Here is a 17,640-nt window from a genome sequence, read left to right as displayed (position 1 = left end):
GACACCAAGAAGACCGCCCCCCGCGGGCGCCTCCAAGTGTTGGATCAGCGAGACGCAACGATGGGACTCTGCTACCGTTAGTAGGTCAGGACCCACTCTCCCGGCGTGGCGGCGACGCTCGGGACTAGAGCGCAGGACGCACGCTCTGCCGTTGGGCTGCAGGCTGAGCGCTCCTTCCGGAGGTCGAACGGATCGCAGCACCCGGGCTTGAGCGGAGGACCAGGCGGGAGAAGCTAGGATGGGGTTCACCGGGCGGATACGGAGCGGGGGCTCAGAGGCTCGAAGTCTTGGGGGTCCGGACCCGACCGGAGGCTAACTCGAGCCGCGCCCGGTCGCGCCGCGCCGCTTGGAGCCGCCAGGGGGCGCTGCGATCGGCGCGGGGGCCGACCCCCTCCTGAGGCGGGGCTGCGGCGGACCGGCTGGTGCGCGCACGCGTCGTGTGTCACGGGCCGGGGCGGGGCGATCGCGGCGCTCCCGGCCTGGCGTCCTGGTTCCGCAGCCCCCGCCGCCTCCACTGCCCCGGCGCGGCCCGGCCCGGCCCCATGTATCGTGCGCTTTACGCGTTCCGCTCGGCGGAGCCCAACGCGCTGGCGTTCGCCGCGGGGGAGACCTTCCTGGTGTTGGAGCGCAGCAGCGCGCACTGGTGGCTGGCGGCGCGGGCGCGCAGTGGCGAGACCGGCTACGTGCCGCCCGCCTACCTGCGCCGCCTGCAGGTAAGTGTTCCCCTCCCCGGCTCGGCCTCCGCGGTCCCCCGACTGGGCCCCATCACAGGCTCTCGGCACCCACCCCGGAGCCCCAGCCCCGCCGGGACCTCCCGCAGATAGGGAGTTTGAGCACCTGACCCTGAGACCCCAGACTCACGAAGACTGGGACCCCAAGAGCCCGCACCCCTACAAAAGGCCAGGCCCTTGACAGCCAACTCTGAGGACTCCAGACCGGCAATCTAACTCTGGGACTGAGACTCCTTGGGATCCCAGACCCATTGAGACCCAATATCTGAAGCTCCATCTGAGTAGAATTCAAGATACAGTCCTGCCGAATTCTGATCAGTTCCTCGGATCACTGAAAGCTCAGACCCATAATCAGTCCTTAGTCCTTTCCCTGGATCCACCGGGTCGCACACTCTTGCCTCCCACCCTCAGACCCTCAGCTGGAGCCACTGCCTCCACCACGGAGACCCAGGCCACCCTGGACACCACCTGTTTCCTCAACCATGCTCTATGTCCTCACTCCCCCACTGACCTCTGAAGCCCCTGGATGACCCTCCAAACCTCCAAGCCTTGAGACGTCTGTGGCTTTTGCTCTCCCGTATTCACCCACCCCCTAAGCTCTTCTTCAGACCACCCCCAACCATCTTGGAACCAAAGTTCTCAGCCCCTGTTGGCACTCCCTGGCACTACTCTCTCTGACACCCCTCTTCCCCCATCCCAAGCCTCAGGCCCTGTCTTTTCAGACTAATTCTCTCTGAAATTGAAAGCCTCATCCCTCCTTGTCCACAGCCTGAGGTGGGGGCCTCTCCCGTTGTGAGGAAGTGAGATCTCTTCACGGCTTCCCCTGGTTTGACTATGGCCCTATTTCCTTCCAGTGGAGGCCGCATCTCCAGTTCCTGTTTCCCCAAGAATAGTCCTGCTGTGGGGGCTGGGGTGTAAGTGTCTCCAGCTGGTCTATTCTGACCTCAGGGGAAAGGAGGGCCTGGAGCCTCCAAGCCTGGCCTGTGCCAGACACCCCCGCCCCATCCTAGTCCCTAGTCTTTAGGAAACATCCTGTCCCAGCCCAGTTCAGGACAGAAATAACAGGATAAATTTGGAGATGTCATCTGGTCTTACCAGAGGGGATGGGCCCTGGGCCTTGGACCCTCAGCTTGCTCCCATGTAGGAGTGCCTGGGGCGTGACTGGGGCCCTGGACACTAGGGCTGCTGGCTTCGGAGGGAGCGTGTCAGACCCAGCCTCTCTGGGGTTGGGGGCTGTTGGAAGCCTCTTCTTCAAGGGCCTGTGAAGATCCTTTTCAGGGCTAGTGGGCTTGGGGCTTGGCAGGGGCAGGGAGGCTCCCATCCCCTCGTAGTCTCTTTCTGCATATCTCCCTGTCTCTGTCTCCCTAACTCTGTCTGTGTCTGCCATTCCGACGCTCTGCCTTTCTCCGTCTCTGGCTCTCAATTTCTTTCTGCGTTGTCTCCCTCTGCCTGTCTCTCCCTCTCTCTCCCTTCCTCCCTCCCTCTCTCCCCTTCTCTCTCTTTCTTGTTTCCTATGGATATGTGTTTCTTTTTTCTGTCCCCCTTTCTGTCTCCTGTCTCCCTGCATTCTGGCATTCCCCATGCTATCTGGAGGGCTTTGCTGACCTCTGTATCCATCTGTCCATCCCCGTCAGGGACGCTTCTTCGACCCTGCTCTGAGTGACGTCACCTCAGTTCAGAGACCTCCATGTACCCTGATGGACCATGACGGACAGGGGAGGGGTGGAGGTGGATGGTCCCACAGCGGCCACCCCCTACTCTTCACACCTTGTCAGTCTGGCTGGGCAGACTAGACCCCCGAGTTGCTGGGTCTGGCAGCACGGAAATCTGGGCCGGGGGCCAGGCCCCTCTCTTAGGTCCGTCCTTTGCCACAAACACAGACTGCTGGTTCCCAGGGCAAGACTGGAAGATTCCTGGAATAACTAGGGGGTATGAGGGCTGGAAGCAGGGATGGAAAGAGGAGACCCCTTTGGCCCGTCCTCAGCTGGTCCCTCAGGCCCATCCCCGGGGTCTGCAGAAGGCTCTGTGAGGACTGGGCTATTCTGGAGTGTGACCTTGGTTTGAAGAAGGGTCAGCAAGATCCAGAGTGATTTGTTAAGGGTTCCAGACACTAGAGGCTCCCTGCTTGGCATGTTAGCCTGGGCTCTGAGCCAAGCCTGGGGATAGACTAGGTATGTACTCATGGTCTCGAGCTGGGGATCCCTGGGCTGTGTTTTTGCTCTAGACCCCTGGTGTTCGGAGACAGCTGAGAGCCTCACTGTGGGGCCTGACTGGGATCCCCATATGTAAAGCAGCAGCATGGGGCCACCCTGTGCCCCAGCTCCCTGAGTGACACAGTTTTTGAGAGCCTTAACTTCATATTCTCCTTCAGCTTTCTGGGCTCCTGTCTAGCATTCCAGGATTTCGCTGTAATGGGGCTCCATCCTGGGCTGGGTCAGGGCTCACCCTCCCTAGGTCCCCAGGTCTAACTTCTCACCCTTGCTCCCACCCAGGGCCTGGAGCAGGATGTCCTCCAAGCGATTGACCGGGCCATTGAGGCCGTGCACAATGCAGCCATGCGGGATGGTGGCAAGTACAGCCTGGAGCAGCGCGGAGTCCTTCAGTGAGTGTGGGGGGAGGGGAGGAGGACGGCCCCCTCCCCCTCCCTGCCGCCCCCGCCCCAGCATGGTAGGGTCGGGGTCCTTCAGTGAGTGCTGGGGATGTCTGGAAGGCAGAGTGGGGTGGAGCAGGAGGGAGATGGGAGCAGCCTGGGCTGGAGGGGCCCCCGCTGCATCCCACAGGGAGCATGTGAGAATTTGGGGGAGTTTTAAGGTCACTTGCCCAGTGGTTACCCTGCCCCTCCATCAGGAAGCTGATCCACCACCGGAAAGAGACCCTGTCCCGCAGAGGCCCCTCTGCCTCCAGTCCCTCGGCTATGACCCCGTCCACCAGTGACCACCATTTGGATGCTGCTGCCGCCAGGCAGCCCAATGGGATGTGTCGAGCTGGGTTCGAACGGCAGCACAGCCTGCCCAGCTCCGAGTATCTCGGGGCAGACGGAGGCCTCTACCAGGTATGCGGTGAGGGAACCCTGGGGAAGGGAGGTGGGCGGAGCTTCAGTCTGGGTCCAGAGGCTCCAAGAGTCCACTCGGGTCCGGGATGCAGAGCAGTAGCCCAGCACATGCCAAGAGCCCAGGGCCCCCACCAGGCCGGTACCCGAGTCAGCAGCCTGCCCTCCCAGATCCCGCTTCTGTCCTCCCAGATCCCACCGCAGCCTCGCCGAGCGGCTCCCACCACGCCACCCCCACCCGTGAAGCGCCGAGACCGAGAGGCCCTGATGGCCCCGGGAAGTGGTGAGAAGGCAGGGTTGGGGCAGTTGGTGGGGATGGGCACCCTGTGCTTGGAACGGCCGTCTGCTTGTGTCAGAAGGTTAGGGGTTCTGGGCTCGGCAGGGTGGGTCTGGCAGAGAAACCAGGCTGGGGCTCAGGGCCTGGAGGGGTAAGGGACCTCCCAGCACAGCATCCGCTCTCTGCCCACAGGCGGCCGCAACACCGCGCCCTCCGGGGGCAGCTCTGTGTCCAGCGGCTCCTCAGTCAGCAGCACCTCCCTTGACACGCTCTGTACCGGCTCTAGCTTGTCGGAGCTGGGCCCCAGCTGCTCGCCCACGCCCCCGCCTGTGCCGCGCCGAGGCACCCATACCACTGTGTCCCAAGCGCAGCCCCCTCCCTCCAAGGCGCCAGCCCCCGAGCCCCCTACAGAGGAGGTGGCAGTTGATACGGCCTCAGCCCCCGATGAACTGGAGGCCCTGGGTGCCCTGAGCCTGGGGACCACTGACGAGAAGGCGGTGGCTGAGCCTGCCGTGCCCAGGACCATCGGGGCAGAGCTGATGGAGCTCGTGCGGAGAAACACCGGCCTGAGCCACGAGCTCTGCCGCGTGGCCATTGGCGTCGTGGTGGGTCACATCCAGGCCTCCGTACCGGCCAGCTCGCCAGTCATGGAGCAGGTCCTCCTCTCGCTGGTAGAGGGCAAGGTGAGGGTGGGCGGCTGGGCCCAGGGCCTCCCCGCCCTGGGGCCGCCCTGCCTCCCCCGCGCCATCCCTGCCCTCACCCTTGTGTCAACCCTTGACAGGCATGTGCTGAGCTCTGGCTCGGCCTTCATTGTGCCAGGTGCTGGTGACCTTTGAACTGGTCCCTGGAGGGGAAAGGGAGAAAGGGAGAGAGAGCATTCCGGGCAGAGGCTCAGCCTGGGCAAGGGCCTTGAGGCAGGACCACACTTGGCTCGCGGGCAGAAGCGAAACAAGGCCAGCATGGCTGTAACATGGGGAGCAAGGGAACAGGCGGTGTGGGAGAAGGTGCGATGCGGAGCAGGTGACGGATGAGACCAGATGTGAGTGGCCCAGAGTCTTCTCTGGCTGCAGGGGGAGAGTGGACAGAGGGCATGGGAGAGGGGAGTGCCCTGCTGGCCTTGGCAATGGGGAGGAGTGGGTGCTTCGAGAGCTGTGGCGGAGGCCTTGGTGCTGACGCAGGTGTGAGTCAGGTGCGTGGGCGTTGTGGGGCCGGTGGGAGCCTTTGCCAAGGTTGGGGCACTGATCAGGAAGCAGGATTGGAGGGTATGGGAACCAGATGGGCCCAAGGTCCCTCCTTAGAGCCCCAGGATCCAGCAGCCGTGGGCAGGGGGTGGAGCAGCAGGTCAGCAGGGTCGTCTGTGCTGGGCACAGCCGGTGCTTGTCAAACAGGAAGCACTGGGAGACAGAAGGTGGGGAGATGACAAGGCCTGGTGGCGTGTTGTGCGGCATCCCAGTCACATTCAGGCAGTGGCAGAGTCGGGAGCCTCCCACACGAAGATGTTTACGCAGGGCTGGCATGAGAGGCGGGTTGTTGGAGGGCACCCCGCACGTGTGTCTCGTGCAGAATCTGGTCCCAGCAGGTTATCAAGACTGGGGGCGATGGAGGTACTTGCAGAGGGGGGATGGGATGGGTGGGGCGCTGCCCTTGGGAGTTTCCTTGTTGAGGTGTGGGTCATGGGAGCAGGTGTTTAGTGGGAGCTCGAGGCGGGGCAGGGGGAAGGATGAAAGAGAACCAGGGGCTGGTCCCTCCCAGGCTTTGGAAGGACACGAACCAGGGGCAGCTCTGGGAGGTGAGGCGGGGGACGCTTGGCCTGGAGCTCATGCCTGTGACATCCTCAGGATCTGGGTGGACTTCCCAGCTTTGGGGGCTTCCTGGAGATGGGGATGGGCCAGGAAGCTCCCAGGAGTGTGCTGAATCCTGCCTCCTTCTCTCCCCAACCCAGGACCTGAGCACTGCCCTGCCCTCCGGGCAGGTCTGCCATGACCAGCAGCGGCTGGAGGTGATTTTTGCAGACCTGGCTCGCCGGAAGGACGATGCCCAGCAGCGCAGCTGGGCCCTGTACGAGGACGAGGGAGTCATCCGCTGCTACCTGGAGGAGCTGCTGCACATCCTGGTGCGGGGTGGGGGCCCACGGGTGTCCTCCCCCCAGGGCTCAGGAGTCTCCCCTGCGTGTACTCCGCTCCCTCTCCTGTGACTGCGTGGCTCCCGCTGAGTCTGTCGCGCTTCCTCCTCCCCGCAGACTGACGCCGACCCTGAAGTTTGCAAGAAAATGTGCAAGAGAAATGAGTTTGAGTCTGTCCTGGCCTTGGTGGCCTATTACCAAATGGTGTGTGCGAGGCATGGGGGCGGGGCGTGGAGGCGCCGGGCAGACGTGGGGCTTCCGGGCACTGAGCGCACGGGGTCTCCCGCCAGGAGCACCGGGCGTCCCTGCGGCTGCTGCTCCTCAAGTGCTTCGGCGCCATGTGCGGCCTGGATGCGGCCATCATCTCCACACTCGTGTCGTCTGTGCTGCCTGTGGAGCTGGCGCGGGACATGCAGACTGACACGCAGGGTGAGATGAGGGGGAGCCGCCTGCCCCGTGGTGGGTCCCCACCAGCCTGACGGGCTCTCACCGCCTGCCTTGCCCTCCAGATCACCAGAAGCTCTGCTACTCCGCCCTCATCCTGGCCATGGTGTTCTCCATGGGTGAGGCAGTGCCGTACGCACACTATGGTAAGCGGGCAGCTCCCCCACTGCTGGGAGCCTGAGAGTCTGGGACCGTCTGCCCCCAGCTGACAGGAACCCAGGGGGTGGGTGCTTGGGTGGGGCTCAGACTGTGTGCGCCCCTCCCCCAGAGCACCTGGGCATGCCCTTCGCCCAGTTCCTGCTGAGCATCGTGGAGGATGGGCTGCCCCTGGACACCACCGAGCAGCTGCCGGATCTCTGCATGAACTTGCTTCTGGCTCTCAACTTGCACCTGCCAGGTGGGGGGTGGTGGCCGGCGGCAGGAAGGGAAGGGGAGGGCGGGTGGGGGCCGGCGGGGTGGGGGGCTCTCCCCGCTTGGTGCTTGGTGCCCATGCACTGGTTTATACCCATGTCCTTCCTCAGCCCCCGACCAGAACGTCATCATGACCGCCCTGAGCAAACACTCCAACGTCAAGATCTTCTCTGAGAAGCTGCTGTTGTTGCTGAACAGAGGGGGTGAGGGCCGGAGAATCCGTGCGACACCCCTGCCCTGTCATTGGCCTCCGTGACACCCGTCACTCCCTGCGGTGGCCTGGACTGCCCCCCCACCCCCCCACCCCCGCAGCGACCATCCTGAGCCCTTCCTCCCGCCTCCTAGATGACCCCGTGCGCATCTTCAAACATGAGCCGCAGCCGCCACACTCCATCCTCAAGTTCCTGCAGGACGTGTTCGCCAGCCCTGCCACGGCCGCCATCTTCTACCACACGGACATGATGGCGCTCATCGACATCACCGTGCGCCACATCGCAGACCTGTCGCCTGGAGACAAGGTGCCCGGAGGTGGCTGGGGCAGGGGTGGGAGCTGTGTAGAGGCTGAAACGGAATGAAGCGGGGGACAGGCCATGGAACGGAGACGGGGCGTGGGGTGCAGCTGGAGCCAGGTCAGCGTGGGGGCCACTTAGGAACCATGGCGGCTGTGCCCAGACCCAAAGGAACCCCGGTGAGCGGTTGTGGGCCAGGCTGCCCGGACGGAGCTGGGGTGGAGGAAGCCGGGGGTCAGGCAGGAGGAGGGGCATTTCCACAAGGCCTCAGAGGCTGCGGCAGGAGCTCATGATCTCAGAGGAGGGGATGTGACCTGACTGACAGCCGACATGTCGCTTAGACTGTTTGAGAGCTCGGGGTTGGTGGGAAGCTTGCAAGGAAGCAGCCACGGCTGTCAGGGCAGCCTGTGTGGGCAGTGAGAGGCCATGGCCATGGGGGACGAGGTCAGGTTTGTGAATCAGAGGTGAGTGCCAAGCCTGCCGTGGCCTTCTGTTAGGCAACCAAAGTGTGATTGCGGTTGGAATTGCCCCCCAGAGGCCGGAGGTGACTGACAAGCAGTATCCGCAGAGTAGAGGGAAGAGGGTCCGAATGGAACATGTAAGAGAGAATCTGAAGTGGAGGGAAGTGGGGGGTGGACATTGGAAGGTGTAAGCGGAGACAACGCCTGTGAGTTTGTCTACGAAGGGAGCAGAAGAGCGGAGGGCCGCGGGAGGGAGATAGGTCGGGAAGTGCTTTTTTTTTTTTTTAATTATTTATTTATTTGAGAGAGAGAGAGACTGAAAGAGCATGAGAGGGGAGAGGTCAGAGGGAGAAGCAGACTCTCCGCTGAGCAGGGAGCCCAATGTGGGACTCGATCCCAAGACTCCGGGATCATAACTTGAGCTGAAGGCACTTGCTTAACCAACTAATCCACCCAGGCGCCCCGGTCAAGAAGTGTTTTAAAGGCAGAAGATGATGGTGCAGGTTTCTGGGCCGGAGGGAATGATCCAGTAAGCATCAAGAAATGGCTGGTGTGTTCAGGAGCGTGGGCCAGTGCAGGAGCCAAGTAGACCAGGCAGTGGGAGACGGCCCAGGCCTGTGTTGGGATGCCCCCCCACCCCCCAGGGGGAGCCAGGGCAGCTCATTCTGGCGGGGATGGGTGAGATGCGGATGCTCGGAGGGGAGGACAAGAGCCTTCTGAAAGACCGCTTGTTTTCTCCACGGAGCACAAGGCCGGCTGTGTAGGCGCTTTAGATCCGGAGAACTGAGAGAAGAAGGTGGGCTTTTCCTTAAGGGTGCGTGAATGTAGCAGAGGAAAGAGCCCGGAGTGCAGGGCCGTGCCGCACGTCCGTGTGAGCTTTATGGTAGAAAAGGAGGTTTGGGCCTGTGCAGGGCCCTGGGGCTGTCCACTGCTTAGACGCTGGGAGCGGATTTGCAGGTGCTACAGTCTGACCAGGCTTGGGGGGCACAGGGTGACGCTGCCTGAAGAAGTGACTCCTCTAAGCACAGGTCAGTGCTTAAAGAGGGTCAGTGGATTGGGTGTCTCAGTGAGGAGAAGGAGCAACTGGGCTGTCAGACTGGAGGGGCTGTTGAAGGTAGGGGTGGCTTATCAGAGAGGACACTTGTGTTTCTGGCCTGTGCGTTTAGGTGGACAGGTGTGCTCTTTAGTAAGAAAAAAACATGAGCGAGTAAAAAAAACAAAAAAACAAAAAAACAAACCATGAGCAAGCCTGCTGTTTGCGGAAGACGGGGAAGGTCGTGAGTGTGATGGTGGATGTGTGCAGCAGAGGTGTCTCTGCGGGCTGCGGGAGACGAGAAGTGGGCAGTGGATGTTCTCACCTGGAGCCCACTGGACGGGTCTCGGCCAGAGGTGTGAACATGGGTCAGTATCTGAAGCTGTGGGTGTGAGTGAGATCTTCAGAGTGAGAGGGGGAAGTGAGCAGCAGGGGGCCTCTGACCGCACAGTAAAGGTGGGCAGGAGCTGGCCGCTTGCCCTTGCTTCTCTCCGAGCCAGGACTCCCGTGGGCTGACCCATTCTGGGACTGCCTGTGTCTGGGACGGTCCAGCCATTCATTTCCTTGGCGGCTCTTACGGGCCCGTCTGGGCCAGGCACAGGGTGGGTGCTGAGGGTATGGCCTTGATCTTCCGTGCTGTGAGCTGGTCCATGGCCCCGGGGGCCCACGTGGTGGTCTGTTCCTGTCCGGGCCCAGTGGCAGTGCCTCCCCTGGGTCCCTGAGCTCAGCCACTCCTCCTGCAGCTGCGCGTGGAGTACCTGTCCTTGATGCACGCGGTGATCCGCTCCACGCCCTACCTGCAGCACCGCCACCGGCTCCCCGACCTGCAGGCCACCCTGCGGCGCATCCTGACCGAAGAGGAAGCCTCGCCCCAGGGCCAGATGGACCGCATGATTGTCCGAGAGATGTGCAAGGAGTTCCCTGAGCTGGGCGAGGACCCCAGCTAGCGCCTTCCTTCCCTCCCTTCCCTGCAGCCCTGGGCAGGGTGCAGGGGACACGGAGGTGTGGCCCTCAGAATGTTTTGCACAGACAGCATGGGGCAGGTGGTGGTGGAAGGGACCTAAGCAGGGCCCCCGCCCAACCTGAAGGAGAGCCAATGCGAGGGGCCAAGTGCGGGATTGGGGACCACGCTCTGGGAGCTCTGCTGGGGCAGAGGGCCTGTGTGAGCTGAAGCCCCTCCATCTCCTGGTAGGCTGCCTCTTCAGCATGCCCCCTCCCCTCAACACAGATGCACACTCAGAGTCCTGCTGCTGCCCCAGGCTGGCCCAGAGTCCCCGTCCCTCTCCTGCCTAGTCTGGGTCCTGGGCCTCAGCAAGCCATGTCCTTAGGGTAAGGGGAGGCGCCTTCTGCCAGCTCTGTTCTTTGCCTTAGCTTCACAGTGAGTGCTGCTCATATGCTCCCCCTCCCCGTGGGGGTCGCTTTCCCTTGCTCCCACCCCAGAGGTCTTGGCCAAGCTGCTGCTTTGAGCACAGAATCTTAGTGACGGGCCATCTCTTCTGGAGCTCCGCAGAAGAGCATGATGGCACTGAGAAGGCCAATGAGAGTCTATTTTCTCTGTAAAAACAGACTGAAAAGCCATGTGTATTTTCCCGTGTGCTGCAGCTCACCTTCGGAAATAAATCACAGGCATCTGGAAACAGGCTGTGTGCTCCGCAACCCCGCATGCTCCTGGGTTGGGGTGGGGCAGGATGGGCTGGGGATGCTGGGGCCTCAGGACCTTGTCACTTGCTTGCCCTGACTTCTCCAGCTTGGGGAGCGGATGGTCCCTAACAGGCCTGTCCATCAAGGTCCCTTGAGCCCTGTTCAGCCTCTCTCCCTGAGTTCCCATTGCTCCCTGGCCACAGCTAAGCCAATGAGTGCTCTGCGGCCTGTTTGCAGGTGACTGCCCTCGAAGACCTCACTTCTCCCCTGGTGAAACCCTCTCCCTTGTAGCTGTTCTCAGATGAAGCGGGCCCCACGGCAGCCTTCCAGCACGTGCAGGCCCTGCCTGGCTCTGTTCCCTTGCTCGCCTGTCGTGGGTCCAACAAGATCCCTCATTTTGCAGCCTCAGAAGTTCCATCCTAACAGTGGGGGCAAAAAGAGTTACCTCAGCAGACATGGGGTTGAGTTGGCATTACTGTTGGCGGACAGTTGGGGACCACCTGGCGAAAGCTTCATTTTCCTTATGGGCTCCCAAGTTAATGAAGGCTCTGGCCACAAATGGGGAAGGGTCAGGAGCCCACAGGCAGACACCAGGCAGAAGTGGTTTTCATTAGTTCCCTCCATTTTTCACCCAGGACGATCCTCATCCGATACTCCCACATATCCTGAATTACTGATACTGTGACTTCTGGTCGCTGAAGGCCAAGGGCTGTTCCACTATTTTCCCAACAGAACTGTAATCCAGCAAGAAGCACCAAAAAGGTCAGGGCAAGGGGTGGGGTCCCCTGGACACAGGTCCTTGGGAATCTGAGGCAGGAACATGTGACAGTGAACTCAACGGAAGTAAAGCTCAGGAGGCTGATGAGGGATGTCCGAGCTTAACTCTTTTTTTTATTTTTATTTTTATTTATTTTTTTTTTTTTTTCGAGCTTAACTCTTGACTGTCGGTTAAGCACCTAAGCTCCCCTGCTGGACCAGAAAAGGGGCCGACAGTGCCCCCCAGTGGAAAGGTGAGGCACAACCTGTTTACTCCTCTTCACTCTCGGGGCCTTCTGCCTTGCATTTCACATCCCAAGTCCATGGCCTTCCAATCACGACTCCTTCCTCACTGGAGAGCTGAAAGCAGAGAACGATGGTGCTCCTTCGGAGAGAGCGTAATTCCATAAAAAGCACAGGTGTCCCAGGAAACCGATGCAGGAACGTGCGACAGCAGCCATGCTTTGCTCTGTCCCCTATCGTGATGCACACACTGACTTTGGAAGGGCAGGGCTGTGCTGTGCCCTCTGTCTCCATACTGCCAGCTGTTATGAGCAAAGTATAACCCTGGGGTGGTGGGTGGGGGTAAGCCTGGTGTGCGTGTGTGCGTGTGTGTGTGTGTGTGACACAAGAGCCCCCGTTGACAGTGTTAAATACTGGCCTCTGGCAGCAAACGTGCTCAGAGAGGATCCAGAGCTCTGCGACCCCCTCAGCAGACACCCTGATGGTGCTCTCCAAACACAAAATTACAACCATAAGGGGGAATGATGGTTAGTCACAGAATTCCTCAGCGAGGGAAGTCTGCAAGAATGGAGTTGTGCTTTCTTTGGCTGCTTAGAAGGATGGTAAATGTGGGATGTGGTGAGGCTGGAGGGCAGAGAGAGACAACTAAGCCACTCAAATGGGAGTATTTGGTGGATGGGGCCGAGAAGAAAAACTCAAAGAAGGTTGTGAGGGGCACTGAGGGATGGGGGTTTGGGCTGAGCTCTTGGGTAGAAGTGGGTACACAGAGGTGCTGGCACCTTGCCTGTGGGACGAACCCCATGGACCACAGGCTACTTATGCATCAGGCAACTCCAGGGTAAGGCGTTGGGTGAAGATCACATGCCTGCTCAGTCCCCGAAAGGTACAGACACTCCAAACAGGTGAAAACCTTTTTTTTCCTCTTTCTCTCTCTTTTAAAAAGATTTTTATTTGGGGACACCTGGGTGGCTCAGTTGGTTAAGCCGCTGCCTTCGGCTTGGGTCATGATCCCAGCATCCTGGGATTGAGTCCCGCATCGCGCTCCTTGCTCAGCAGGAAGCCTGCTTCTCCCTCTGCCTCTGCCTGCCTCTTTGTCTGCCTGTGCTCACTCTCTCTGACAAAAAAAAAAAAAAAAAAGAATTTAAAAAGATTTTTATTTGACAGAGATCACAAGTAGGCAGAGAGGCAGGCAGAGAGAGATGGGGAAGCAGTCTCACTGCTGAGCAGAGAGCCCTATTCAGGGTTTGATTCCAGGACCCTGAGATCATGACCTGAGCCTAAGGCAGAAGCTTTAACCCACTGAGCCATCCAGGTGCTCCTTTTTTTCTTGTTTTTATGGAAAAATAACGTAACCACGAAAAGTGCAGTATACAGAGAGTACAACTGAATGAATTAGGAAAGAATGCTAGTACAGCCACCATCCAAGTCAAGAAATAGAATATCACCAGTCCCCAAAGCCCACTGGTGTGTGCCCCCTCTCCCTCATTGACACATGCGTCCTCCCTGGAGGGAATTACAGGTAAGTTTCGCCTGTATTTGAACTCGACATAAATGAAGCCATACAGTATAAACTCTTAGTCCGGCTTCCTCATTCACCATTAAGTTTCTGAGATTTGTCCGTGTCCTAGTATGTGGTTGCAGTGTGTTCACCGCCAAAGTTGTGTGGGATGTATCCTCCGTTACTCACTGCTGATGACCTCTCAGTTTCTAGTTCTTACCTATTACGAATAGTGCCGTCAGGGACGTTGTTACCCAGGATGTCTTTTGCACATGTGCATTATATTGGAGGTATATTCTCATGAGTGGAACTGCAGGCTTAAAAGCCCACACTCCAAACAGTTTTGCAAAGTAGCTGTACCAATGTATGCCCCCCTCCAGGCATACTGAGTTCCAGCTCCTCCGTCTTGTTCCCAAAACTGTATTGTCAGCTTTTTCTTTTCTTTTCTTTTCTTTTTTTTAAAGTCATTCCAGTATACCATCATAGTATTTGCTTTTAAACTTGCATTTCCCTGATGGCTAAAGAGATTGAGTACCTTTTCACGAGTTTACTGGCTATTTGGATTATTTGTGAACCCATTCAAATCTCTTGCCCATTCATTTGCTGGGTTGTCTCTCTTTCGTTGATTTGTGGTATGTCTGTGGCATAGGAGTCCTTGGGTTGTCTATCTTGCAATATCTGCTCCCATCCTCAATGTTGTCTTTTGGTGAAAAGATGTTCTTAGTTGTAAGAGTTGTAACTTTTTCCAGAATTTCTTTGTGGTTAGTGCATTTTGTATCTTAATAAATCTTTGCTTAAAGTATGAAGAAGCTCTTCTGTGTTGTCTTCTAAAAGCTGTGTTCTCTTTCCTTTCATATTTTACTGTCAAATCTGTCTGGAATTGAGTATGTGGTAGTATGAAGTAGGGTTCTCATTTAACTTCTTCTACATGGATATACAAATGAGCCGGCGCCATTTTTTGAAAGACCCATTTTTTTCCTTCATGTTGACTCTTAAGAGCCACCCTCGTCAAAATTCAAGTTTCCACAAATCTTTAGGCCTGTCTTCGGGATTATGTTCTAGCAGTCTGTCCCTGCTCTGGGACCATAGTCTTGCTTTCTGTAGCTTCCCAGTAGAGGAAGGTGTCCTCCTTTGGTTTTCAAGACTGTCTTGGGTATTCCTGGCCCTCATTTTAGAACCTAGTTTATCAGTCTACAAACACACACACACACACACACACACACACACACACACACACAGAAACACCGGGATTTTATTGGAGTTGCATTAAATCCATATGTCCATGTCAATTTTAGAAGAAATGGCATCTTTACAATATTGAATCTTCCAATCTTTGAACACAGCTCTTCACTCCATTTATGTCTTTATTTCTTTCAGTAATGTGTGTGAGTGTGTGTGTGTGTGTGTGTGTGTGTGTAAAAGAGTCATTGTATAACTTTCATTAGCTTTATTCCTGGCATTTTGTTACTTGATGCTCTTGTAAATGGCATATTTTTAAAATTTTTATTTTCTGTTGCTGATATATAGAAATTAGAACTGATTTTCATTTTTATTTATATTAGAGATTTTTAAGAAGATTATTTATTTATTTGAGAGAGAGAGAAAGATCACAAGTAGGCAGAGAGGCAGGCAGAGAGAGGGGAAAGCAGGCTCCCTGCTGAGCAGAGAGCCCGATGTGGGGCTCAATCCCAGGACCCTAAGATCATGACTTGAGCCCAAGGCAGAGTCTCAACCCACTGAGCCACCCAGGTGCCCTAAAGATTTTATTTTTAGGTAATCTCTACACTCAGTGTGGGGCTCAAACTCACAACCCCAAGACCAAGAGTTTCACGCTCCACCAACTGAGCCAGCCAGGTGCCCTCCAACTGATTTTTATATATTGATCTTGTGTTCAAGAACTTTTCTAAGCTTACTCTAATAACTTATCTATAGGTTCTTTCAAATTTCTCATACACACAGCCCTATTACCTGTGCATAAGTTTTACTTTTTTCTTTCTAATCCTCTAATCCTCATAACTTTTTATTATTTTTCCTGCCTTAACAGCACTGGCCATGCCCTCCGATATAACATTGAGATTTGTGGTCATGAATGTAAAATGTTTTTCTCTTATAATGTTCTGCTGCTCCAGAGGTGAGGAATACACAGTCTATTTTTTTTTTTAAAGATTTTATTTATTTGTCAGAAAGAGAGAGAAAGCACACAAACAGGCAGAGAGGCAGGCAGAGGCAGAGAGAGAGGCAGGCTCCCTGCCGAGCAAGGAGCCCAATGTGGGACTCCATCCCAGGACCCTGGGATCATGATCTGGGCCAAAGGCAGCAGCTTAACCCACTGAGCCACCCAGGTGTCCCACAGTTAGTCTCTTTTAAGTGGGCTTAGATTTTAGCTCATGTTTGTCTCAGAAAAGCAGGGCAGATGAGTTGTTCTAACACGGGATTCTATAAAGCTAATGATAAAGGTAAGGAACAGGGGAGCTGAGAAATGATGGAGATCTCAGTGAGATCAAAGAACTATTGGATAATTAGCTGGATGGGTTGGCCAGGTCTTCTGGCTTTCTCTTCCAGCAAGGTACCTGACTGAGGGGGAAAGAGCGGGCAAACACAGGGTAGAAGGAAAAGCCAGGATGCGAGAGGCCAACATGTCCTAGAGAGCAGTTTCTGCAAAGCCTTTGCCCTCTGGTCTTCTGGGCGGCTCTCCATCTATCCCACAGCAGCCTCAAACCCAGGTTTCTGAGCCCCAGATGGACCCTCTAGCTTAGAGTTGAAAAGAAGAGACAGTGGATGAACTGCAGGGATCTTGCTATGTTGCTAGGAGGTAGGGGCAGGTCTGGAGTTGAAGGGAGAAACTATCAGAAATAGTTGGTTTCTGTCTTTACAGGACGCAGTAGAAGCTGCCACGGAGGGGTGGGGGAGAGGGAGGCCTCCACGGTACAGCAGCCAGAGAGAGGACTGCAGTGGAGGGAGGAACAGCAGGAGGAGACAGGGATAGCCACCGAAGTCACACCACGTGTCAGGGGTATTAAGAAGTGTAGGTCTTGGGGCGCCTGGGTTAACCCTCAGTGGGTTAAGCCTCTGTCTTGGGCTCAGGTCATGATCTCAGGGTCCTGGGATGGAGCCCCGCCTCGGGCTCTCTGCTCAGCAGGGAGCCTGTTTCTCCCTCTCTCTCTGCCTGCCTCTCTACTTGTGATCTCTGAGTGTGTGTGTCAAATAAATAAATAAAATCTTAAAAAAAAAAAAAAAAAAGCCTAGGTCTTGCTCTCCACGGGAGGATCCGCTGAAGCCACTGCTAGCCCTGGTAAAGACAGCAGAGTTTGATCTGTCTCGGCAGGCGGTTCCTTTACACCTCTGCACATTTGACCACTTAGCCTCCAAGACCTAGGATGAGCGCTCCTCCTTCCCACGCAGCTGCGGACTTCCTCTCGGTTATTCGGGCTCTGCTCAAGCATTCTCTCTAGCGGGAAGCCGTCCCAGATCGCTAAGTTGGCGGAGGCACCTCCTCCGGGACCCTAGCAGCCCAGCCCCTAGCGTTCCGCCTGCCTCCCTCCTTTGTTAGTGTAAAGTTCTGTGCCCTGTACTCGCTAGATTGTGGACCCGGAGGGCGAACGTGCAACCAAAACCTCATCCCCTGCCTCGCTCCTTCAGCCCCTGGACAGGAGGTCTGGGCCCCCATCCGAGTTCCGCCTTCAGCGACCGAGCAGACGCTCCACCCTCACGCCCAGTGGAACCCAGACTGCACACCCGGCGCGGAGCTCCGACCTTAAGGGGTTCCTCAGATTCTGGAGCCCAGCGGCCGGCTCTCGGTAGGTAGACGGGGCGCTCGGGAGGTGGAGCCCACGGGAGCCCCACCTCCCGGAAGCGAAGAAGTCAAGGGGCCAAAGAATGTGCTGTTTGATTGGTTGATGATGATGTCATAGGTACCGTCGGAGTGGGCCGGATGCCTCAGCAAGGAGTTTCCCGTCAGTTCCTAGCAGGAGCCGCGCCCCTTGGAGCGTTCTGGGATCAAGCCCTAAACCCCCCCTTGGTCCTGGGACGCCCGCGCCCTTCACACATGACGCTGCAGAGCGTTGCCGCTGTTGCCTCTGCCGGAGGGACCGTAGAGAGCCTTCAGGATTATCTCTTCCGGCCATCCTGGAAGCCACAGAACCCTCCCCTCAGACAATGAGTCGGTCGTCGGGGGCGGAGCCTCCCATTGTGCCAATAGTTCTCCCCTAACCTGGTGTCGTCTTCTGTGACGTCCATTTGGCGGTGTCTGTCTATTGGCCAGCTGGGACCGATTGGCGTCGGAGTTGCTCAGCGCTGGGAGAACTGTACTGAATCGTAGGAGGAGGGTTGAGCTTCCGCTAGTCCCTTCAAGGGGTTAAGGGACGCGGTCGTGGCGGGCGAGGGGCGGGGATCCAAGGAAGCCGTGGCTGCAGCCCTGTGGCAACGTCGGTCTCCACGTGGCATCCCAGAGCACTCGAGACCCGCG

The 17,640-nt window shown here is 57.4% G+C and overlaps 1 protein-coding gene across 1 annotated transcript; it reads left to right on the top strand.

Annotated features, from left to right (window-relative positions):
- Window positions 1–430: 430 nt before the first annotated feature.
- NCKIPSD (NCK interacting protein with SH3 domain) lies at window positions 431–10,674 on the top strand. Its single transcript, XM_059160843.1, has 13 exons — window positions 431–713; window positions 3,224–3,333; window positions 3,579–3,783; window positions 3,973–4,063; window positions 4,250–4,740; window positions 6,000–6,170; window positions 6,297–6,383; window positions 6,470–6,608; window positions 6,689–6,769; window positions 6,892–7,020; window positions 7,145–7,237; window positions 7,380–7,552; window positions 9,781–10,674. The coding sequence occupies exons 1-13, from the start codon at window positions 543–545 to the stop codon at window positions 9,982–9,984; spliced, it is 2,145 nt and encodes a 714-aa protein (XP_059016826.1). The 5' UTR covers window positions 431–542; the 3' UTR covers window positions 9,985–10,674.
- The last annotated feature ends 6,966 nt before the right edge of the window (window positions 10,675–17,640 follow it).

The sequence above is a fragment of the Mustela lutreola genome, chromosome 2 (assembly GCF_030435805.1).
Source record: "Mustela lutreola isolate mMusLut2 chromosome 2, mMusLut2.pri, whole genome shotgun sequence".
Classification (NCBI taxonomy): domain Eukaryota; kingdom Metazoa; phylum Chordata; class Mammalia; order Carnivora; family Mustelidae; genus Mustela; species Mustela lutreola.
The sequence above is the reverse complement of the archived record's forward strand: the minus strand, read 5'-3'. Positions and strand labels throughout refer to the sequence as shown.

Coding starts and splice junctions, on each gene's coding strand:
- NCKIPSD (XM_059160843.1), top strand. CDS start 543: ATGTATCGTGCGCTTTACGCGTTCCGCTCGGCGGAGCCCAACGCGCTG. Junction 6,384..6,469: donor TGGTGGCCTATTACCAAATG/GTGTGTGCGAGG, acceptor GTCTCCCGCCAG/GAGCACCGGGCGTCCCTGCG. Junction 6,609..6,688: donor CATGCAGACTGACACGCAGG/GTGAGATGAGGG, acceptor CTTGCCCTCCAG/ATCACCAGAAGCTCTGCTAC.